The 24,292-nt window shown below is 43.2% G+C and overlaps 1 protein-coding gene across 2 annotated transcripts in view; it reads right to left on the bottom strand.

Moving 5' to 3' along the window:
- Positions 1–7,139: 7,139 nt before the first annotated feature.
- Positions 7,140–24,292, bottom strand: part of PHAF1 (phagophore assembly factor 1) — a 68,345-nt gene continuing 51,192 nt past the window's right edge. The window contains exons 10-17 of one of the 2 annotated variants that reach the window (XM_034425480.3): positions 22,928–23,061; positions 21,346–21,429; positions 18,068–18,150; positions 16,573–16,616; positions 14,194–14,237; positions 13,108–13,166; positions 10,652–10,724; positions 7,140–7,639 (exon numbers count right to left, since the gene is read on the bottom strand). In XM_034425480.3, the coding sequence (XP_034281371.2) occupies positions 7,550–7,639; positions 10,652–10,724; positions 13,108–13,166; positions 14,194–14,237; positions 16,573–16,616; positions 18,068–18,150; positions 21,346–21,429; positions 22,928–23,061 (611 nt within the window). In that variant the 3' untranslated portion in view covers positions 7,140–7,549. The remainder of the gene's footprint in view (positions 7,640–10,651; positions 10,725–13,107; positions 13,167–14,193; positions 14,238–16,572; positions 16,617–18,067; positions 18,151–21,345; positions 21,430–22,927; positions 23,062–24,292) is intronic. The other variant, XM_034425481.3, reaches the window with a different exon arrangement.

Here is a 24,292-nt window from a genome sequence, read left to right as displayed (position 1 = left end):
GGACTATCTGTAGTACTTTATAGTGTCCAACGTAACTTATTTCGTAAGCTTGCAATGCTGTGCTTGGGGAAAAGACCCAGGGTTAAACAGGCATCTTTTGCCGCAGGGAGGGAAGGAGGAAAAAAAACTTGGAAGTGAGTGAGTGAGTGAAGGAAGGAGGAGGGAAGGAGGAAGGAAAACTTGGGAGGGGGGAGTGAAGGAAGGAGGGGAGGGAAGAAGGAAAACATGGGTGGGAGGGAGGGAAGGAAGGAGGGAAGGAGGAAGGAAAACTTGGGAGGGAGTGAAGGAAGGAAGGAGGAAGGAAAACTTGGGAGGGAGTGAAGGAAGGAAGGAGGGGGGAAGGAAAGAAAACTTGGGAAGGAAGGAAGGAAGGAAGGAAAACATGGGTGGGTGGGAGGGAAGGAGGAAAGAAAACTTGGGAGGGAGTGAAGGAAGGAAGGAAAATTTAAGAGGGAGGGAGTGAAGGAAGGAGGAGGGAAGGAGGAAGGAAAACTTGGGAGGGGGGAGTGAAGGAAGGAGGGGAGGGAAGAAGAAAAACATGGGTGGGAGGGAGGGAAGGAAGGAGGAAGGAAAACTTGGGAGGGAGTGAAGGAAGGAAGGAGGAAGGAAAACTTGGGAGGGAGGGATTGAAGGAAGGAAGGAGGGGGGAAGGAAGGAAAACTTGGGAAGGAAGGAAAACATGGGTGGGAGGGAGGGAAGGAGGAAGGAAAACTTGGGAGGGAGTGAAGGAAGGAAGGAGGAGGGAAGGAGGAAGGAAAACTTGGGACGGAGGGATTGAAGGAAGGAAGGAGGGGGGAGGGAAGGAAAACTTGGGAGGGGGGGAAGGAAGGAAGGAAGGAAGGAAGGAAGGAAGGAAGGAAGGAAGGAAGGAAGGAAGGAAGGAAGGGACAGCTTGCTTCCTACAACTGCCCTCTATGCACTTACGATGGTGATGGTCTAAGCCCTTACTTTAACTGAGCACCTTGAGCTTTCAAGAGAGTGGTCAATTCTAGATCCAGCTCTAGATCAGTTCTAGTTCTTCCTTGGGCAGTTCTGCATGCTGCAAAAGCAAGACAAAATTCCCCAAGAACTTATTTATTTCACCAGCAAGGGCAACATTTTCAATGGAGGTTATTTATCATATTGAGGGGAGCCACCCCCCCACCCCCTGGGTAATGGTGCACAGCAGATGGAACAAAACTTTAACCAAAGTTTTACAGTCATCACTTTGCAGGAGTTTTCAACAGCCACGACTCCTGACAACTGCCTGGATTAGTCCTTGCAGTGTTCTTGGCAAGGTTTCAGAAGTGGTTTGCCATTGCCTTCCCTTCCTAGGCTTGGGAGAAATTGGCATCAACTTGGCTTTGTGGCTCAGGTGGGATTCGAACTCCGGGTCTCTAGCCTGGTGTCGTAACCACTACACCAAACTGGCCCTCTTAGGATTTGGAAAAGCCATTAAGGCCCATTTGTTTTGCCCAGCCAGAAAAAGATGTTCACTATCTTACTTTTTTCTTTTTTTTAAATTTGATTTATATGCCGCCTTTCTCCGGAGACTCAGAGAGGCTTACATTGTGCTAAGCAATAGTCTTCATACTTTTGTATATATTTTATACAAAGTCAGCTCATTGCCCCCACAAACTGGGTCCTCAATTTACCTACCTTAGAAAGGATGGAAGGCTGAGTCAACCTTGAGCCTGGCGAGATTCGAACTTACTAATTGCAGGCAGCTGTTCTTAATAACAGGATGCTTTAGACCACTGTACTACCAAGGCTCCTTTGAATAGAATAGAGCTGGGAGGGACCTTGGAGGTCTTCTAAGGTCTTGCCTAAGCAGGAGAACCTATGCTATTTCAGATAAGTGGCTGTCCAGTCTCTTCTTAAAAGCCTCCAGTGATGGAGCACCCCCAATTTCTGGTGGCAAGCTGTTCCACTGATTGAATTATTCTCACTGTTAGGAAGTTTCTCCTTAATTCCAGGTTGCTTCTCTCCTTGATTAGTTTCCATCCGTTGCTTCTTCTCTTGCCTTCTGGTGCTTTGGAGAATAATTTGACCCCCTCTTCTTTGTGGCAGCCCCTCAAATACTGGAATCCTGCTATCCTGTCACCCCTAATTCTTCCTTTCCTTAGACTAGCCAAACTGATTTAATTTTTTTAATTGGCATTTTAATATATTGTGGTTTCCTTTTCTTCTTTTTTTTATAGATTATTTTAAATTTATGATGAAGTTGTTGGTTGGCAGCATACAACTGAAGAAAACTAATTATCTTTTTTCCTTCCTGAATCTGCTCCTGAAGACGGGAGCTTTTTTTTTAAATGATCTAATAGACACTGTTCAAATTTACTGTTTCTGTGTTTGTGAGTCAGAAAAAAAAAAACTTTGGAAAATTAAATTACAGTGGAAAAAATCATCACGCTCCGTTTATTTTCCAGATCCCTCTGATCAGATTCCTTTAAGGAATATGATTTTTTGCTTTGATTTGCACATAACAAAAAGGGGAAAAAACTTTAAAAGAAGTTTCCAAGTTAGCCTTGGAAAACCTGATTTCACCAGTATTTTGTGGGGAAAGAAGTCTGAAAGTTAAAATCAACATTTGCAAGTCAGATCACATCATTTGATGATTTTACCGCAGGGTCGGGGGGGGGGGGGAATCTGTTTCAAATTAAGAAAGAACAGACAAGATTATTATTATGTTGTGCTGATAGAGAACATTTGTCCAGAGAAATAAATATTAGAGAAAGAGAAAAACATTTTACTCTTTTCACGGCTAGCCTAACCAACTACTGTACTTAAGGAGGGAGAAAAATGGCAGTATGTGCAAGAAAGCAATAATTTTATAATCTTTATGACTGTAAATACTTATATCCAGTTCACACAACCTGGTTGCTATGAATCTGTGCACCAAAACAAACAAGCTATGGTTAGGATTCAGTATACGGTGGTAACTTAGGAAGGTACGGTGAGAATACAGAATCATAGGGCTGGAAGGGAACTTGGAGCTCACCATGTGTGTGTGTGTGAGAGAGAGACAGAGACATATATATATAGAGAGAGAGGCAGAAAGGAAGAAAGAGATAGAGAGAGAGAGAGAGGCACAGAGAGAGAGAGGCAGAGAGGGAGAAAGAGACAGAGACAGAGACAGACAGAGAGAGAGGCAGAGAGGGAGAAAGAGACAGAGAGAGAGGCAGAGAGGCAGAGAGGGAGAAAGAGACAGAGAGAGAGAGGCAGAGAGGGAGAAAGAGACAGAGAGAGAGAGAGGCAGAGAGGGAGAAAGAGACAGAGAGAGAGAGAGGCAGAGAGGGAGAAAGAGACAGAGAGAGAGAGGCAGAGAGGGAGAAAGACAGAGAGAGAGAGAGGCAGAGAGGGAGAAAGAGACAGAGAGAGAGAGGCAGAGAGGGAGAAAGAGACAGAGAGAGAGAGAGGCAGAGAGGGAGAAAGAGACAGAGAGAGAGAGAGAGAGAGGCAGAGAGGGAGAAAGAGACAGACAGAGAGAGAGGCAGAGAGGGAAAAAGAGACAGAGAGAGAGAGAGAGGCAGAGAGGGAGAAAGAGACAGAGAGAGACACAGAGAGAGAGAGGCAGAGAGGGAGAAAGAGACAGAGAGAGAGGGGGGGCAGAAAGAGACAGAGAGAGAGACAGAGGGAGAAGGAGAGAGAGAGAGAGAAGGAGAGACAGAGAGAGAGAAAGAGACAGAGAGATGGAGAAAGAGACAGAGAGAGACACACAGAGGGAGGGAGAGGGAGAGACAAGAGAGAGAGAGGCAGAGATGGAGAAAGAGACAGAGAGAGACACAGAGGGAGAGAGGCAGGGAGGGAGATTGGACATACTGGAATTGTGATTTACTTGGTAGGCTAAATGAAAAGTTGTGAATCAAGGACTACCTGTAGAGCACACACACGAGCTTACAGAATGGATTCCTGGCCTTAAAGAAACTTACCTTTAAGCACTGCACAAAGATTACTCACCCAAAATCTCTTACAACTTACTTTTCGGAGTATAAGACGCACTTTCCCCACCTCCCCAAAAGAGGGTGGAAATGTTGGTGCGTCTTATACACTGAATAGAGCCATTTCTGGCCTCCCAAAACCCTGCCCCGCGCGTCCCGTTTTCAACAAAAACAGGCCCGTTTTTCACACAAACGGGGCCTGCAGAGGATTTGGGAGGCCTGCAGAGTATTCCTGGGGGTTGGGGAGGGCAAAAATGCAACACGTGGGGAGTTTGGGAGGCCAAAAACGGGCCCGTTTTTTGGGAAAATGGGGGCGTTTTTGCCCTCCCCAGCCCCCAGGAGCACTCTGCAGGCCGACCAAACCCCCTGCAGGCCCCATGTTTTCCTTGTTTACCTCTTCGAAATCTTGGTGTGTCTTATACTCCGGTGCGTCTTATAGTCCGAAAAATATGGTAATCTACTTTGCAAGGTAACTCTGAAAGGTTTCACCACCTTCTGCAAGATCTGGATGAGAAGATAAATCCAAGACCGACTCATTTTATTGCAAAGTACATATATATATTCAGCCACCGTAGCTAAACCCAGCAACTGAGTCTTGTTTATTTGTCCTTTTAAGGTACATGCTTAGATGTTAACGCATTTCAGAGAATTTACAGGAGAATTATGAAAACACAAATTCACGGGATAAGAAAAGAAAATTTCTCAGCAAGCAACTGTCCAAGGAAAAACAGGATTTGGAGAAACATTTAAGAATAAAGGTAAATCCTAAACCATTTCTTCCCGTTAGCCCAATGGGGGCTTCCTTGATTTATTGATTTATTTATTAGTCCAACAGTGTATAGAGGACTGAATGACAAAAAGGAGGGACACAAACACACACGCACACATACAAATTTACAGCAAACTCACACAACATTTATCCTGCTACCGGTCCAGGATTCGTAACTTTTTTTAACACTCTGAAACTCCCTATTCCTCATTTGTGGATAAATTTATACACATGCTTTAATTCTGTACACAGAATTAAAATTACAAAATGTTTTTTTTTGTTTTTGGTATTTACAAAGATCTGTATTTACACACAGTTTTAAAACTCTCACAAAAATCATCTATAATTTATATCACCAGTTGCTACACCAAAATATTAAAAAAATGGGATAAAATTATAAACTTCTCTCTATGCAGTCTTTTTTAAAAAAATTCTCTCCGCTGTTGTAAAAAGGGTTACGATCGAAAGAAAAGCGAGACCATTTATCATTTTTTTTTCTTTTAGATAAAAAGCAGCAAAAGAATCACATGCGTCCCTTAAAATCTTCTTGAAATAACAAGCTTTTTAAATAACTTTTCTTTACCTAGAAGTCACTGAATTATTATTATTATTTTTTCCCTGCTACGGATGGAGGAGGTGGACCTGCCCAACACTTTATCTCTGTTCCTATCTATTTCTATCTATACACGTAGAAATGTTGAAACTAGATTAAGGATCTCTTTGGCTAAAATTTTGGCATTAAACTAAAAAGAGAGAGAAAGAAGCAGTTCTCTCTCATTCTGCTGTGCTCCAAATAAGACAACTCAGAATTTTCTTCTCCAGGGTTGATGCACTTCAAAAAGTTCTCGGGGAAAATTCCTTAAGGCGACATGTTTTCCATTTCATCTCAGCAGGATATATGTGAGGAAAAAAAGGAAACCTGGTTCGAATCATCCCAATTCCCCGCCCCCCTCCCTCCCGCTAACCTTGTTTACAGGACAAGGAAGAGGAATTCAAGACGGTCTAAATCAGACACATGTCACCCTGCGGACAGTTAAGGTAGCCGCCTCACTCTTCCCGAGAGAATGCATATTAAGTTATCTGTTTTGCATACGAAGGAGAAAAAACAAAATGACATATCCAAACTCTTCCTAAAAAGCATCATAATTCGTAGGAATCACCTAACTCGAGTTTTTGCTCCTCCTTCTCTAAACTCCCCCCCCCCCCCGGAAGAAACTGGGGTTTAGTTCACCGAATGTGGCAGGAGACAAAATTGTTTCATTTGCATCAAGTAAACGTTAGTGCAGAAAAATTGCATCGGATATTCCCCCCCCCCCCCCGCACTGTTTTAGGGGTGGCAAAAAAAACCCCCAAAAAACCCAAAATCACACTTAACCCAGTCTCCACTCACGCCCAGCACTCTGTAAAATTCAAAAGGTCTTATCAAGTAATTAAAGTGTATGTAGTGCAAATATATATATATATATGTACACATATATATGACCACTGAGTCTTTAGGTTGCTTTGTGCCTTGTCTCCAACATCGGATGTCTGAAATTATGGACATGTTGAGCCTGGTGGGATATCCCAAGCTACCGAAAAACCCATATACTTAATTTCATATATACACCTATACATGAGCTCTGTGTGAGTCTGTCTCCACCCATATCCTTGTCTTATTCCTCTTCCCCCCCACTTCCAGAAGCAAAATAAAACACAGAAACGTGACTCTCAATACGCGGAACGCAAACACAGCTGGGAAAGAAAGGGGAAAAATACGTATACATACATACATATATATGGTCTTTGGTTATTCGGGTTTTCTCCCGCGTAATTTTATGTGGGAGAAAACCCGAATGACCAAAGGCCTACATACAAACACCCGCGAAAACCTCAGAAAACAAATATATATATATATATATCTTTAGCCAGGTTCTTCCTACATAAACCAAGATTTTTATGCAGCCCTAGTTCAGTGAAATCACAATCCACTCGTTTCTAGGCTTTTTTTTCTTTTCTGGCAGCCAGCAAACACTCTGCTGCCCATTGGGAGACTAAGGAGACTAAGATAGATCTATTTCGGACTTATAAGTCCTCATCAGTTAGCCACACCCTCATCCCATGTATCCTCCCAATGGGTAGCAGAGTGTTTGCTGGCTGCCAGAAAAAAAAGCTTAGAAACGAGTGGATTGGGATTTCACTGAACTAGGGCTGCATAAAAATCTTGGGTTACGTAGGAAGAACCTGGCTAAAGAGAAATACACATAAAGCCTACGAAAAGGAAAGAAAACATATATATATATATATATATATATATATATATATATATATATATATATATATATATATATATATATATATATATATATATATATATATATATATATATGTATATATGTATATATATATAGAAAGAGACCTGCTTTCTCAAGAATGAGAAACTTGTGCTTCTAAGATGTGCAGTTCCTTGCTGAGCTCTTTCTGAAAGCTCCTCCTCTGTCCAAGCTCTACAAAGACAAACTCTTTTGCATTTAGACCGTATCTTCCAAGGGCCAAGCGAGAAGAGAGGATTAATGGTAGTGCCAGCTAGTTGTGTGTGTGTGTGTCTGTGTGTGTGTGGTGTGCCTCTGCCACTGGCTCCAAGTCCTGCAAGGTTCAGCTCCAGAGGATTTCCAGCCTGTGCCATCCACACATGACGAGGGCCAAGCTTTCTTGTACACACACACACACTCTCTCTCTCTCTGTGTGTGTGTCACAACCATAAACACCCACACCCACACATGCTCTCTCCACCGTTCCGTGCTTTTCCGTATGATAAGCGGCAGCAACTCAAGGCACGCTGAACTAAACCGTGTAGCGTTATGTTCAATCGGGGTATTGCTCACTGGGGAAGGTCCAAAATCTTGGTCTGGATGGTGGGCCGGGCCGGGCCGTAGAGCGTGACGGACGCAATGTGATTATTCTGCATCACCTGCGGATAAGAAATGGCCAACAGATTCAGAACGGCAGCCCAAGCGATGGGGAGCAAGAGGATGCATTACCTGAAGGTCAGCCCAGGAGGCTCAGGGAAGGGCTGGCTCAGCTCATCCCACGGAAAGGGACGTCAGTCATGTGAGCTCATCCAGACAGGAAGTTTGCCCGGATGAACTACAGGCAGTCCTCAATTAACGTTCATTCGTTCAGGGACTGTTTGAAGTTGCGATGGGGCTGAACAAGTGTGTTCTGACTCAGCTCCCCAAACACGGCAACCCCTCTGAAGTTAAATTAATGGTTCCTTTACTAGGAGCACCAGCAGCCCCAGCAAAAAGTTTCTCACTCAACGCAGGCTAACAACTCTGTCTGTCAGGGAGATGAATAGTTTGTCTGTCACACCTATTCATTTCCGCCCCCTGCCTTTTATTCCCAGAGCTAGGATGGGGCTTCGCTAGCAGCTCTTCTGTCCTGAGGACCGGCCCATGGATTTCCACTGCTCTCCTCTCCTCTGCTTTCTATGCATCTGCGCGTCAGGCACTGGACCCAGCTGTTCCTCCTCTTCCTCATCAGCTACCTCCAGACCTGGGGGCTGTTGACTCTCCATCTGAGGGCTGATGGACGGCCCAGGCTCCGCCTCTGTCTCTCTCTCTCTGCCAACTCCATGCCCTCTCCCCACTCGGAGCTCTCAGGTTGTCTTGATGCGGGCCCTGACTCCCATATGCCTCCTCCTCCTCTGATTCCGGTGCTGGAGGTGCTGGCGGCCGACAGGCCACAACGAAGTGGCACTTATATCAGATCCTTGAAGTTCTGGCTGTCTCAGCATCCCTGAGGCCACATGATTGCAATCTGGCCTTTTGACAACCAGCTCATAATGGTTCCAGGGTCTCATGGTCACATGAATGTTCCAATAAAGGAGAATATTTGTAGCTCAGGGTTAGAATGAGGGCTCCTTGGTGCTCTCTGAGCTTGCTTGTTTTCTTGGGAACGTTATTTGCAGCCTTCCCTGCCACTGCGTTTTTTTATTTACCAGATGAGCTCTATTATTTTTGAACTATAAGACTTTCCGTAGCTTGCCAAGAATTCTTATCTCTAAGCTAACTGCGCTTGTCCACACATCACACATTCCTACACTCCTTCTTCTAACTTTCTTTGTTCTCCTGCCAAGAGGTTCTCCTGCCAGGAGATCCAGCAGGAACGTTTGCCAAAATGTAATTAATTTAGCTAGTGAGATGTTTTATTTTCTTTATAACAAATAAATGAGTTTTCTTAGAAGATATTTCTTCGGGTTTGTTTTCTTAAAGTATGCTTGCAAGGAAAGGCCACGATTCGCTCCTCTTAATCAAGATGCAATTTCCCAGAGGCAGAATGGGATTAATCAACGCCCTGACATTCCCTGCCGTCTTCTCACAAGCCACTCAAAAGGAAACACATCCAGGAAGGTTGCAAATGGATCGGCTAAATTGCTCCAGGTCTTCACCCGTCAGCAGTGGCGACCCTCGGCCCCACCACACTCAAACTGCCCCTCTTGGGCCACCCACTCACACCCTCTCCCACCCAACAGCAGACGCTCACTTGCCTGCTGAGCTGCTTCCAAGCTTGTGAGACGCTTGTGAGAAGATGGCAGGGAAGGCTGCAAATGAACATTCGTATGACCTGGGACTTTCTCAATGATCCTTGTTTTAACGAACTGCTAGGTTGGCAGAAGCTGGGACAAGTAACGGGAGCTCACCCCGTTACACGGCACTAGGGATTCGAACCGCTGAACTGCCGACCTTTCTGATCGACAAGCTCAGCGTCTTAGCCACTGAGCCACCACGTCCCTTTGAGAATAGGGTAAGGTAATAACTGAAACCATTAATAGGATTGGTGGCGTATACTGATAGACTACAGGTCCTCCTGAATTTACGACCTTTTGATCGACAAGCTCAGCGTCTTAGCCACCGGCGTCCCACAAGACTACCTGTAATTCTACTTTATTGCAACATTATATTAACAAACTCTTGCAAGTCTGAGAGTAAGTTTCCCCCCCTGTTGCCTTTACAGACAAGGAAACTAGGGAGGGTCGTTCCTGAGATATTTATCCACCCACATTACTTCTGAGGGTTCAGCTGCCTCTTATCTGACCATTCACACATACCATCATAGAACAAGTCATCTTAGAACAACTTTAACCCTGGGGAAGGGGTGGGATAAGAAGGCAAAATATTTCAATACAATAATAGCATATTACCGTATTTTTCAAAGTATAAGACGCACCTCTTTCCCCCCTAAAAGGGGGTGAAAATTTAGGTGCGTCTTATACACCAAATGTAGCCCTGCCCACCCGCCGGCCCCCACCCTTTGGCCTCTGCCTCCCAGCAATTTACCTCCTTGCAGCAAGCAGTAAGAAGAAACAGCCCATTTCAGCTTCAGCACAACCTAATTAGCACAAGTTGATTCCCAACTCTCAGTTGTTTCAGGCTGCAGGGATTGCCATTGCCTATTGCTGCGCGGGCCTCTGCTGCTTGCTGCAAGGAGGTAAATTGTTGAGATTCTTTTTTCTTGTTCTAATCAAGCTATGTTGAAAACGAAAATGAAAGTAAAGCAGGCTGTTTGCTGCAACGAAGCAAAATTGCTGGGAGGCAGAGGCAGATTTCTTTTTCTTGTTTTCCTCACTAAAAAAGGTAGGTACGTCTTATAGTCCGGAGCGTCTTATACTCCGAAAAATACGGTAAATGGTTGTGGAATTGGGAAGTCTCTCCATGGAATTAAGCAAGCAAAACAAACCAACAGACTTGGAAATATACCCAATATGCATCGGGGGACTACCTACCTACCTACCTACCTACCTACCTACCTACCTACCTACCTAAATAAATGAATGAATGAATGAATGAATGAATGAATGAATGAATGAATGAATGAATGAATAAATAAATAAATAAATAAATAAATAAATAAATCTGTTTTTAAAGAAGGTAGAGCCATATTTCAACCCAACCCAACTCCAACTGACGGTTGCTTTCCTCACCTCAAAGATCATCCGTTGTAATCCGAAACAAAAGGTTGACCCAAATGGATTTGTGTTGTTTGGAGAGGACGACCTGTAAAAACGAAAGAAGAAGATGATACGTTTGCCGGTTTTATGAAAGCAAAACCTCAGCTAGAATTAAAAACCGCCCTTGTAGGGAAAGTCGAATTTTCCAACATGAGGTGCTATTTCGCAATGTATACTTTGCCGGCCTCGAACTGAAGTTATGAACTCGCCCAAAATGCGAATGCTTCACATTCTTTGCTATGCTACAGATTATCCAGGAAGACGTAAAATTCTGTCGTGAAGCACATTATTCAACAAGCAAAATAATGGTGAAGATGGATTTCCAAAAGTACAGGCAATTATTATAACCATTCCTTTAGTGGCCCATTTGAAGTTAAAGTGGTTAGAATGCAGTCTTACAGGTTAATTCTACCGACTTCCAGGGCTTCGATCCTGACTGGCTGAAGGTTTACTCAGCCCTCCATCCTTCTGAGGTGGGTAAAATGAGGACCCGGATTGTTGGGAGCAAGATGCTTATTCTATAAACCGCTTAGAGAGGGCTGTAACACACTGTGAAGCAGTATATAAGTCTAAGTGCTATTGCCCTTCCTTCCTTCCTTCCTTCCTTCCTTCCTTCCTTCCTTCCTTCCTTCCTTCCTTCCATCCATCCATCCATCCATCCATCCATCCATCCATCCATGATGCACAGTGGTTAGAATGCAGTATTGCAGGCAAACTCTGTCCACTGTCAGCAGTTTGATCTTGACCAGCTCAAGATTGACTCAGCCTTCCATCCTTCTGAGGTGGGTAAAATAAGGACCCAGATTATTGGGAGCAAGATGCTGATTCTGTAAACCGCTTAGAGAGGGCTGTAACGCACTGTGAAGCGGTATATAAGTCTAAGTGCTATTGCCCTTCCTTCCTTCCTTCCTTCCTTCCTTCCTTCCTTCCTTCCTTCCTTCCTTCCTTCCTTCCATCCATCCATCCATCCATCCATCCATCCATGATGCACAGTGGTTAGAATGCAGTATTGCAAGCTAACTCTGCCCACTGCCAGCAGTTTGATCTTGACCAGCTCAAGATTGACTCAGCCTTCCATCCTTCTGAGGTGGGTAAAATGAGAACCCAGATTGTTGAGGGCAAGAGACTGACTCTGTATACCGCTTAGAGAGGGCTGTAAAGCACTGTGAAGCGGTATATAAGTCTAAGTGTTACTGTTATTGCCCTTCCTTCCTTCCTTCCTTCCTTCCTTCCTTCCTTCCTTCCTTCCTTCCTTCCTTCCTTCCTTCCTTCCTTCCTTCCTTCCTTCCTTCCTTCCTTCCTTCCTTCCATCTTTCCATCCATCCATCGTTGGCAGTGGTTAGAATGCAGTATTGCAGGCTGACTCTGCCGACTGTCAACAGTTCAATCCTAACCAGCTGACCCAGAGAGAAGTGTAAAGCACTGTGAAGCGGTATATAAGTCTAAGTGCTATTGCTATGGCTAGTTATGACTGTGGTGGGCAGGTTCCATTATAATCAGAATTTGAGGACTACGTGTACTTCTCTCTATAACCAACCAACAATGGTTGTAGAACGGTTGAAGAACAGTTGCAGGAATTAGGTATGGTTAGTCTAGAGAAAAGAAGGACTAGGGGTGACATGATAGCAGTGTTCCAGTTTTGAGGGGCTGCCACAAAGAAGAGGGGGTCCACCTATTCTCCAAAGCCCGAGGGCAGGACAAGAAGCAATGGATGGAAACTAATCAAGGAGAGAAGCAACCTAGAACTAAGGAGAAATTTCCTGACAGTTAATCAGTAGGACGGCTTGCCTTCAGAAGTTCTGGATGCTCGATCACTGGAGGCTTTTAAGAAGAGACTGGGCAGCCATTTGTCTGGAATAGTATAAGGTCTCCTGCTTGAACAGGGAGTTGGACTAGAAGACTTCAAGTCCTCTCCAGCTCTATTCTGCATTCTATTCTGACAGCGAGTTTTGCATGACACAAATGAGTACTGAGCAGAATTCTACAACAGTTCTAATCTAATCTGGAATCTATCCCCTCTCAGCTCATCAAAATCATTTTTGGAGCTGCGTTTTATTTTTTTTATTTTTTATTTTTAAAATATTTTTATTAAACAGTTTTTTAAAAAACCCCAAAAAGAAATATTAATAGTTTCTTCTTTTCAACAGTTTTGCGTCGGTAATCCATACTTATACATTTTCTTTCTCTTAGCCTAGTATATCTTTTATGCATATATTTCTAATATATCATATACAGTATATACCACTATAATGTATTATATTATTCTAATTGTTTCGTTTACATTAGACATAAACGTGTACCCAATTTCCTTTCCACAATTTTTGTTTCTTCCCATTTGTTCTTATATTTCTACTCCTAATTCAAATCTGGCTAGCAAAGCATGCTATTTCTTCCCAAAGGAAATCATTTTTTAATTATTTTTTTTTTACCTGTGAAGAACTACAGGTTTTTCCACAGGATGCCCAAGAAGCTCTTGAATATTATCCCACTACAAGAAAAAAGAAAATTAAAAGAAGGAAGCCCACCGTGAATATCCTTATTTAAAAACAAAGAGCAAAAAAGGTTCTGCGGTGCATCACATTTTCAGAATTCAGGGACCATTTTGGAAGAACTGCTAACATCCCTCAGTGGTGACCCAAGAGCTGTCTTTATTGCAGGGGCCTCGTTTCTGGCTAAGCCTGCTCTTTCTTGGACCTTCCTGGAAACTTAAAACTACAAATATCTCAAAGTAAGCTGTGTTCTGGTATGAATCCATCAACCCAGTGGTGAAATTCAAAATGTTTAACTACCGGATCTGTGGGCGTGGCTTGGTGGGTGTGGTGTGGCTTGGTGGGCGTGGCAGGGGAAGGATACTGCAAAATCCCCATTCCCTCCCCACTCCAGAGGAAGGATACTGCAAAATCCCCATTTCCTCCCCCACTCCAAGTGACGGATACTGCAAAATTCCCATTCCCTCCCCACTCCTCAGGGAAGGATACTGCAAAATCTCCCTTCCCACCCCACTCCAGGTGGAAGGATACTGCAAAATCCCCATTTCCTCCCCACTCCAGGTGACGGATACTGCAAAATCCCCATTCCCTCTCCACTCCTGGGGGAAGGATATTGTAAAATCCCCATTCCCTCCCCACTCCAGGTGACGGATACTGCAAAATCCCCATTCCCTCTCCACTCCTGGGGGAAGGATATTGTAAAATCCCCATTCCCTCCCCACTCCAGGTGACGGATATTGCAAAATCCCCATTCCCTCTCCACTCCTGGGGGAAGGATACTGCAAAATCCAGCCAGAGATGGTATTTGCCGGTTCTCCGAACTACTCAAATTTTCCGCTACCGGTTCTCCAGAACCTGTCAGAACCTGCTGGATTTCACCCCTGCATCAATCAACCCCAGATTCTTCTGAGACCCCATGGAAAAACGGTCTTTTTCAGCACCCTTCCTATTAAACCTGGACAAAAAAACAGGTAAAACACCTCTAAAGGTGAGGGCTGTTCAAAGAATCTCCTCTTTGTGATTTACCTTGCTATACGTTGTGCAGGTTTCCGTCTGTGACTCGGTGCTTTCTAATTGGGGGGAGAAAATTTTTTTAAAAAGTAAGTTTACATGTCAGAGGTACATTCCTCCTAGTGAATGCTTAGTAAATCAACAATAAGGTAGGTTTGGCCTCGAGTAAAAAAGGAACATCTATGGGGATTCTCAGTCATCCAGGTCACAGTTGTCCCAAAGGTGCTTTTTTTCAAAAGGCAAATGGACTTCCTTTGTTTTTCCTTGAAGACCTTTCACTTCTCACCCAAGAAGCTTCTTCAATTCGGACTGAATGGTGGAGAATGGAAGGATCTATATTCCTTGCAGTCATCTGGTCATTAGTAATCTCTCTGAGAGTTGTTGAGGCCACTTGGGAGGTTTTTCCCAAGTACCCTCAGGGTCACTGAATCGTGCAAATGAGTGTGGAACCTTCTTGGAGCGGCTGAATCAGGAGTGGGTTCTAAATTTGTTTACTACCGGTTCTGTGGGTGTGGCTTATTTTGTGGGTGTGGCTTGGGGTGGGTGGGTAATGTGACTGGGTGGGTGTGGCCAACTTTTTTTTTTTTTTTACTTTTAAAAGCATTTTTTCTACAACGTGCAGAAAAAAATGCTTTTAGAAGCCTCTGACGATCAGGCAACTCAGCTGGGATCGTCAGAGGCTTTTCAAAGCATTTTTTTTTCTACAGCCGCTTCGGCCGAAAAGGTTGTAGAAAAAAATGCTTTGAAAAGCCTCTGATGATCCCAACTGAGCTGTGGGATCATCAGAGGCTTTTTTTTTAAAAAAAAAAACTTTTAAAAGCATTTTTTCGGCAGAAGAGGTTGTAGAAAAAATGCTTTTAAAAGTAAAAAAAAAAGCCTCTGATGAGGTGGGCGGGGTAAGCGAGCGGCAACTGGGCCGGGGACCAGTTCGGGGGCGTGGCCAGCCAATGTTGTTACCGGTTCTCCGAACTACTACAAATTTTTACTACTGGTTCTTGCGAACCGGAAGCAACCCACCACTGAGCTGAAAGGACTTGTGTTGTAAACATAAGAGAGGTGGGGTCGTAATCGGGATTCTCCATCATCCAATCAGAACCGAAGAAGCTTCTTGGATGAGAAGCGAAATGTCTTCAAGGAAAAACGAAGCCCAGTTGCCTTTTGAAAAAAAAAAAAACCATTTGGGACAGCAGAAAAGGAAGACATTTTCAAGAAAGTTCATCAAGGTTTCTTTAAATGAGTATTTCCTGAAGTGTGAGTGTGGATGTTGAACGCTTTTCACGCTTAACAACCACTGCTGTCAACCACCAACGGCTGTCAACCAAAATGTGGCAGCCCCGAAGCTCTGAAGAAATTGATGGCTTCCAAGGGCTGACAAGAGCAGCATTCCCACGATCATGTGATCAAAATCAGATGCTTACCAACTGACTCATAGTTATGACGGTTGTAGTGTCCCATGATTACTTTTTGAGATCCACCTGAGAAGCAAAGTCCATGGGGGAACCAGATTCATTTAAATGTTACTAACGTAACAACTGCAGCCATTCACTCAACAACTGTGGCAAGAAAGGCCGTAAAATGGGGCAACATTCCCTTAACAACTGTGTTAGGAAATGATAATTACCTAACTTGTTGGGTTGGCAATATATAAAACCTCAATATAGCTTTAAGACTGTATTGCTGTATTGCATCATACTGTGTCCTGATTGGTTAGCTCTGTAGCCAATGGCCTTAAGAGGGAGCTTGAAACATGGTTTATTTCTCTTTGCTGATCATTATTGCTCTTTGCTGTGTTTGCTACTGTTTGCAACTGTTTTTTGTGTATGACTACGACGACTGGTAAGAAGACTTTGTTATTAGATTATCCCTGGACTATTGTTTTACGATCTACTGCTTTATCTGTGTATGACCTGGACTGTTTATTGGACTGTGCCTTATTACTATTTCCTAAAAGTAAAACACAACTCAGTGTATCTCTGTGTTGGCTGTTTATTCGCAATTGTTCTCAATCGTTTTCATGTGCACACCCTCGCTACTCTAGGGTTGCTCTGCGAATTCCTTAACAAATTGTCTCGCTTTTTGGCTCAACTGTGGTCGTAAGTTGAGGACTACCTCATACACCAAGGGGATATATTAGGATGCGAGCACTAGTTTTTGTCTTTCTGTTTTGTTTCCTTAATCTTTTGTAAATTCACCCATGTTGTTGGCCATATTGAACCTAAAAGTCTTAGCTTCACATGCTGTCACTTTGGGTTTCCCCACAACTTTGCTTTGTTAAAACTTTTTTTTAGAGCACATTAAAAAAAAAATGTCCTAGAATCATAAGAAGCCCATCATTCATTCACGGTCGATGTTCCCATTCATATATATCTTTTGGCAAATATTCTTCTTTCTTACCTCGTTTAATAACGAGCGGGATCTTAAATTCACAACGGTGATAACTGCAAGAATGGAATCAGTAGTTAGAAGAAAGTACAATCATAAACAAGAGTTTTATTTCAAAAAAATACTTGATTCTAAATCAGGGCTGTCCAACCTTGGCAACTTTAAGACCTATGGACCAACTCCCAGAATTCCCCAGCCAGCATGGGCTGGCTAGGGAATTATGGGAGTTGAAGTCCATAGGTCTTAAAAGTTGCTGAGGTTGGACACTCCTGCTCTAAATAAATTACTAAGATGCACCTTTTTCCCCCCTAAAAGGGGGTGAAAATTTAGGTGCGTCTTATACACTGAATATAGTCCCGCCCACCCACTGGCCCCCACCCTTTGGCCTCTGCCCCCCAGCAGTTATCTCCTTGCAAGCAAACAGCAAGAAAAAACAGCTCCTTTCAGCGTCAGCACAGCCTAATTAGCACAAGTTGATTGGATCGGCCTCCCAACTCTCAGCTGATTTGCTCTCAGCTGTTTTGCACAGGGCTCTGCTGCTTGCTGCAAAGAGGTAAATTGCTGGAGCAGATTTTTTTTTTCCCCTTGTGCTAATCAAGCTATGCTGAAAACGAAAATGAAAGTAAAGCAGGCTGTTTGCTGCAAAGAGGCAAAATTGCTCAGAGGCAGAGGGAGATTTCTTTTTCTTCTTTTTCCTCACCAAAAAAGGTAGGTGCGTCTTATAGTCCGGTGCGTCTTATACTCCGAAAAATACGGTATGTTTAAGTTGAACTGTTCTGAATTCATAGCATCTTGTTTTGAATTCAAAACGTGGTTTCTACGCTCCTTCCAAAATGGTCAAAACAGCCCGTTTCACACTCCAAATGGCTGTTTCGGGTTTGAAAGCCTGTTTGTATTTGTGTGTGTGTGGTCTGACACTTGAAATGTATTTCAAATTCAAAAGAATTCAAAGGCGAAATGTTATGCACATTCTATATTCTGCAGTCTTGCACGGGTCTCATAAGAATATTCTCTATGAATATCGGCATCGACAGTCATGTGACTGTGATTTTTGACGTTTCTGGCAGTAACGCCCATTTGGAAAAAAATGGATTTGCTTAGCGACCACCTGATTTGTTGAACGACTGCAGTGGCTTGCTTTACGACTGTCATAAAAATGGTGTCAAATTGAATTAAGTGACATGGTAACTAAAAGCTAAAAGACCAGAACAACTTACACCCAAAATTCCGGGTTCCATTGTGGCCCTTAAGGGAGGACGGCCTCTATTTCATGGAATTAAGAAGTTAAACGCTTTTGACTGTCTGAGAAATTTTTTGAGAAAGGTTAGAATCATTCCCCAAATGTTTGATGAAGATAGAAACGATAAATTAGGGGTTATGTGTTTCCACTGGTGGAAATTCAGGAAAAAGCACAAAGTTTCCGGGCTCTTGCATATCCATCTACTACTAGCTCATAACGTTTCAAGCTGAAATGGAAAATGGGGTATATTCGAGCTTTTTTACTCACATGTTAAAGTTATAATGACCAGGATAATTGGTATGCAAAACAAATTTCTTTACTCTATGAGTATTTGCATCAAAAAGGATATCCTGAGGGAGAAAACCAGAACAGAGAAAAATTACTATACTTAAGTGATGAAACAAGCCATCATTGTCAATCAATTGACCTGTTTAAGTTATTGTAGAATAGAATAGAATAGGATAGGATAGATAGGATAGGATAGGACAGAATAATGGAATAAAGAATAAATTAGGGTAGTGTAGTGTAGTGTAGTGTAGTGTAGTGTAGTGTAGGGTAGGGTAGGGTAGGGTAGGGTAGGGTAGAATAGAATAGAATAGAATAGAATAGAATAGAATAGAATAGAATAGAATAGAATAGAATAGAATAGAATAGAATTTTATTGGCCAAGTGTGATTGGACACACAAGGAATTTGGTACATATGCTCTCAGTGTACATAAAAGAAAAGATACGTTCAACAAGAATCATAAGGTACAACACTTAATGATAGTCATAGGGTACAAATAAGCAATCAAATCATATTAGGAAACAGTCAATATAAATCGTAAGGATACAAGCAACAAGGTTACAGTCATACAGTCATAAATGGGAGGAGATGGGTGATAGGAACGATGAGAAGATTAATAGTAATGCAGACTTAGTGAATAGTTTGACAGTGTTGAGCGAATTATTTGTTTAGCAGAGTGATGGTGTTTGGGAAAAAACTGTCCTTGTGTCTAGTTGTTCTGGTGTGCAGTGTCCTATAGCTTCGTTTTGAGGGTAGGAGTTGAACCAATTTATGTCCAGGGTGCGAGGGATCTGTAAATATTTTCACATCCCTCGTTTTGACTCGTGCAGTATACAGGTCCTCAATGGGAGGCAGGTTGGTAGTAATTGTTTTTAACACCCTACATGTCAATCAACATGTACCTGGCTCAATAGTATTCACTGTGGGAGGGATCTAGCTGTCCTAGTAGACAACCACTTCAATATGAGCTGTACTGCAGCTGCCAAAAAAAGCCAATGCAGTCCTAGGCTACATCAACATGTTGTGGCTCCGTTACCTGAGCCTGTGTTATCGGCAGGAGAGGACTCCGAGAGTGAAGGAGAGGAGTTAGCAAGGCCTCCCTCTCCAGGACCCTCCTCTCTGGCAATGCCTTCGGTGTCCGCCAAAGGGCAAGAGATAGGGCCGAGGCCAAGCACGTCCATGCAGCCACAGGTGGACAGTGATGAGGGTAATGAGTCTTGGCTGGATCCTCGGCAGCATCGCACAGGTAAGTGCGGGCAACAGAAGAAAAGGCGTGCCAGAGATCAGGCTGAGTCATTGGATCATACCCCACAGGGTATAAAGGGGGGGTGAGGTGGCCATTCAGACTCTGTGACGGACAAAACTAACTACTATCGAGTCACATTGCATCTTTGGAAACAACATTATCGGCCTTGGATTTATTTTACGAAATGGACAATTCTTGACTGTGTGTATTTTGTTTGTTGAGTAAAAGTTCTTGGTAAGCAGCTACTGGGTTGCTGCCAAGCGTCTTATCGGAAGAATTGGTTGTCTGCCAGTTTATTTAACCCCTGGCTGTCTGTTTGTGTGCGTGTGTAAGACGGGGACAGAACACAACAGAGGGATAGTTTCAAGATTATGTAAAGTCATAATACTGCTTTATATTGCATTAGTCGGGCCACACTTGGAATCCTGTATCCAGTTTTGGTCACCACATTATAAAACATATGTTGAGACTCTAGAAAGAGTGCAGAGAAGAGCAACCAGGATGATTAGGGGACTGGAGGCTAAAACATAGGATGAAGGGCTAAGGGAACTAGGTCTGTCTACTTTAAACTGGAACAAAGGAGAAATTTCTTGACAGTGAGAACAATTACTGTAATCGGGGGGGAATAGCTTTCCTCCAGAAGTCGTGGGTGCTCCATCACTAGAGGTTTTTCAGATGAGAATGGTCCGCCGTTTGTCTGGATGGCATAAGGTCTCATGCCTTGAGCTGGGTTGGACTAGAAGATCTCCAAGGTCCTTTCCAACCTTGTTTATTCTACGGAGATTTATTTATTTATTTATTTATTTATTGGTTCGATTTATATGCCGCCCTTCTCCGGAGACTCAGGGCGGTTTACAATGCGTTAAGCAATAGCCTTCATACTTTTGTATATACCTGCTTAGTGGGGCTTTCGCCCCCCCCCCAAGCGGTGTTCTTTTTTATACAAAGTCAGCTTATTGCCCCCACAATCCGGGTCCTCATTTTACCCACCTTGAAAGGATGGAAGGCTGAGTCAACCTTGAGCCTGGTGAGATTTGAACTCGCAGTAATTGCAGGCAGCTGTCAGCTAAGTGCTACTTTAACAGCACTTTAGTCCGCTGCTCCACCAAGGCTCCTTCTCAGCCATCCAGGTCATGGTTGTCCCAAAGGTGCTTTTTCAAGAGGCCACTGGACTTCCTTGGTTTTTTTCTTGAAGACGTTTTGCTTCTCATCCAAGGAGGACAGAAGCTGAGGAAGCTTCTTGGATGAGAAGCAAAACGTCTTTCAAAGAAAAACCAGAAAGTCCAGTGGCCTCTTGAAAAAGCACCTTTGGGACTGTTCTTATGTGCGAGCAATTTGAAAAAAATAATTAATTCAAAAATGAGCAGCAAAATATCTGCTATTTTTTTTCAACAGCTGGCATACAATTTCATATAATGTCATGTGTGGCACTTCCGGATCTTTTCTTTTTAAGCGAAAACTATGAAGATCTTACGAGCTTTTAGTCCGTGATGGAAAGTCTGACTTCCCTCATTCATTTACTGAGTTTATGGAGGCCTTCAAGTGCCATCTAGTGGCCTTGCAGATCCAGGAGCTGCCTTTTGGCCCTGGGATGTTGACCAGACAAGCTCAGGTAATGCTAGAAGCTCAGGTTCAGAGGTGGGTTTCAGCAGGTTCTGACCAGTTCTGGAGAACCGGTAGCAAAAATTTTGAGTAGTTCAGAGAACCGGTAATAAAAATTCTGATCGGCCCTGCCCCTATCTATTCTCTGCTTCCCGAGACCCAGCTGATCAGGAGGAAATGGGGATTTTACAGTATCCTTCCCCTGGAGTGGGGTAGGAATGGAGATTTTACAGTATCCTTCCCCTGCCACGCCCACCAAGCCACATCCACAGAACCAGTAGTAAAAATTTTTGGAACCCACAACTGCTCAGGTTGACGTGCTTCAGCATATTGGGTGACCCTGGCTGCTTGTGTTTATGATTAAACAAACATGGTTTAGTGGCGTGTAACTAACCCCATCTTTAACTCACCACTCCAAGCGTGAAGTAGTTGAAGAAAAAATCGTTGCACTTCGAAGGGACTTGCTTGTGAGGCGAAGGTGAATGGATTTTCATCTGTTTGCAAAAAAAAAGAGCAAGAAACAGCTTTATTTTCAAACTTAACAATGGCTGGTGTTTATTGGGAAAAGGGAGCCCCCCCCCCTAAGCTTTGAATGGATTAAATGACATCCACGAGAGAAATCAGGAATTGATTCAACCCTGTACAGCAGGGATCTCCAACTGTGGCAACTTTATGACTTGTGGACTTCAATTCCCAGAATTCCTCAGCCAGCCATATTAACAACACCTGTAGTCAGTGGTGGGATTCAAGTAATTTAACAACCAGTTTTCTGCCCTAATGATTTCTTCCAAAAACCAGTTTGCCAAACTACTCAGAATGTTAACAACCGGTTATCTCAAAATGGTGCGAACCGGCTGAATCCCACCACTGCCTGCAGTAATTCACCCAACACAGTGTTTCTCAACCTTGGAAGCTTGAAGATGGGTGGACTTCAACTCCCAGAATACCCCAGCCAGCAGCGCTGGCTGGGGGATTCTGGGAGTTGAAGTCCACCCATCTTCAAGCTACCAAGGTTGAGAAACACTGACATAATGGCAGGCAAAAAGAGGGCGAAACTCCCTTGCTCTCACAAAATGGGGCAAAACTCCCCTTAACAGCTGCCTTGCTTAGCCACAGAAATATTGTAGTCAATTGGGATTATAAATCAAGGACTACTTCCCTGTACTGAGTGGGGAAAAAAACCAACCATCCATATGAACATGTGAATGTTTTTAAAATGTTATCTAATTTTAGGTTCTATTTAATTGGGTCAAATTATGTTATAATAATAATTTTAATTATGTTTGTGTGTCTATATTTGTCTTGACTGTACACCGCCTTGAGTCCTACGGGAGAAAGGCGGTATAGAAATATAATTAATAAATAAATAAATAAATAAATAAATAAATAAATAAATAAATAAATAAATAAATAAATAAATAAATAAATATGCCACTTTCTGCATACCATTAAAAACCCCACAACACTCAATAAATTAAAATGACATTAAAAATATCTCACTTAAAAATACAAGCAGGAAAAATTAATAACAATTAATTAACAATTCATTTAGTGACCATTTGAAGTTACAACAGCACTGAAAAAGGTGACTCGCGACCGTTTTTCACACTTATGACCGTTGCAGCGTCCCCATGGTCATGTGATCAAAATCCAGACACTTGGCATCTGACCCATATTTATGACGGTTGCAGAGTCCCGGGGGTCACGTGATCCCATTTTACGACCTTCTGACAAGCAAAGTCAATGGGGAAGCCAGATTCACTTAAGAACGGTGTTACTAATTTAACAACGGCAGGGATTCACTTAACAACTTGGCGAGAAAAACGTAAAATGGGGCAAAACTCACTTAACAATTACTTCGCTTTGCCACAGAGTTTGGGCTCAGTTATGGTCGTAAGGGGAGGACTGCCTATAATTTATCTAACACTCAGTGAGGAAGTGAAGGTCTTTGCAGGCTACTTATACAAATGACCTGCAAGGATTTTGCCTAACCTTATCTTCAGATTTGTAGAAAACCTTGTGAGGGGACCCCAAAGTGCTCAGAACATCTTGGCACGAATCACCGAAATACACACAACGCTCAGATACCCGTATTTTGGCATCGGCTAACACACCAGGACCGCAACCTATAAAGGAGAAATAAAGGAGAGAGGGAAGATATGAGCACTAGGGAATAATTCTGAAACACCTGCCCTAATCCCAATAGTCTTAGAAAATAAAATTATGTGAACGTGAGTGGTCAGAGGAAAAAAAAAACTTAAAAAAAAAAAAACTAGAATGCTCATGTAAACTTTATGCGGAAAGAAAGAAATGAAATTATGATTTATTCATTCTTTAAAACTGAGCCTGGATAGCTCAGCAGACTAATGCATTGTAATTTAACTCCAGCTGTCTGCAATTAGTAAGTTTGAATCTCTCCAAGGCTCAAGGTTGACTCAGCCTTCCATCCTTTCTAAGGTAGGTAAATTGAGGACCCAGTTTGTGGGGGCAATAAGCTGACTTTGTATAAAATATACAAAAGTATGAAGGCTATTGCTTAACGCATTGTAAGCCGCCCTGAGTCTCCGGAGAAGGGCGGCATATAAATCAAATTTTTTTAAAAAAGAGCCTTTTTGAGGTACATTGATTTAAAAATTGTTGCCTAAAACGCACCCCGTTGAAAGTTACAGACAGACATGAGAGTTTTCGTTGTATACAGAGTTGTTGTTTTTGTCACAGTCTGATCTAGAGTTGGGTGGTTTCAGATGGTTTGAGCAAACTGGTAGTTAAATTGCTGGCTGGCCCCACCCCTCCCTTCCCTGCCCCTTCCTGGGAGCCAAAATGGAGTCCCCACACACTCCATTTTGGCTCCCAGGTAAGTGCAGGGAGGCTTACTAGGCCCAAAATGGAGAGTGGGGGGTGGGGCGTCCCCTATCGGCCTGCTTTTTCTCCCAGGAGAGTGCAGGAGGCCAAGTGCTGTCTGTCACACACTCTGGCCACGCCCTCCATGGCCACGCCCACCCAGCCGGTCATTAGGGCAGAGATTAGGGTTGTTGAATTATTTGAATCCCACCACTGGGCTAAAAAAGCTGGACGGGATCAACCTCACCAGCTGGACCACGTTCCCTTTCCTGTTTTTAAGGGGAAAGTCAAGCACAAATATTTTAACTTGGAATTAGAGCATAGAATAACAAGAGTTGGAAGGGACCTTGGAGGTCTTCCAGTCCAACCTCCTGCTCAAGCAGGAGACCCTACACAATTCCAGACAAATGGCTGTCCAATCTCTTCTTGAAAACCTCCAGTGATGGAGCACCCACAACTTCTGAAAGCAAGCCGTCCCACTGATTTAACTGTTCTCACGATCAAGAAAGTTTCTCC

The sequence above is a fragment of the Pantherophis guttatus genome, chromosome 11 (assembly GCF_059756535.1).
Source record: "Pantherophis guttatus breed Tessera chromosome 11, ASM5975653v1, whole genome shotgun sequence".
NCBI classification, from domain to species: Eukaryota; Metazoa; Chordata; class Lepidosauria; order Squamata; family Colubridae; genus Pantherophis; species Pantherophis guttatus.
Note: the sequence above shows the minus strand (reverse complement) of the source record. Positions and strands in the feature narration are given on the sequence as shown.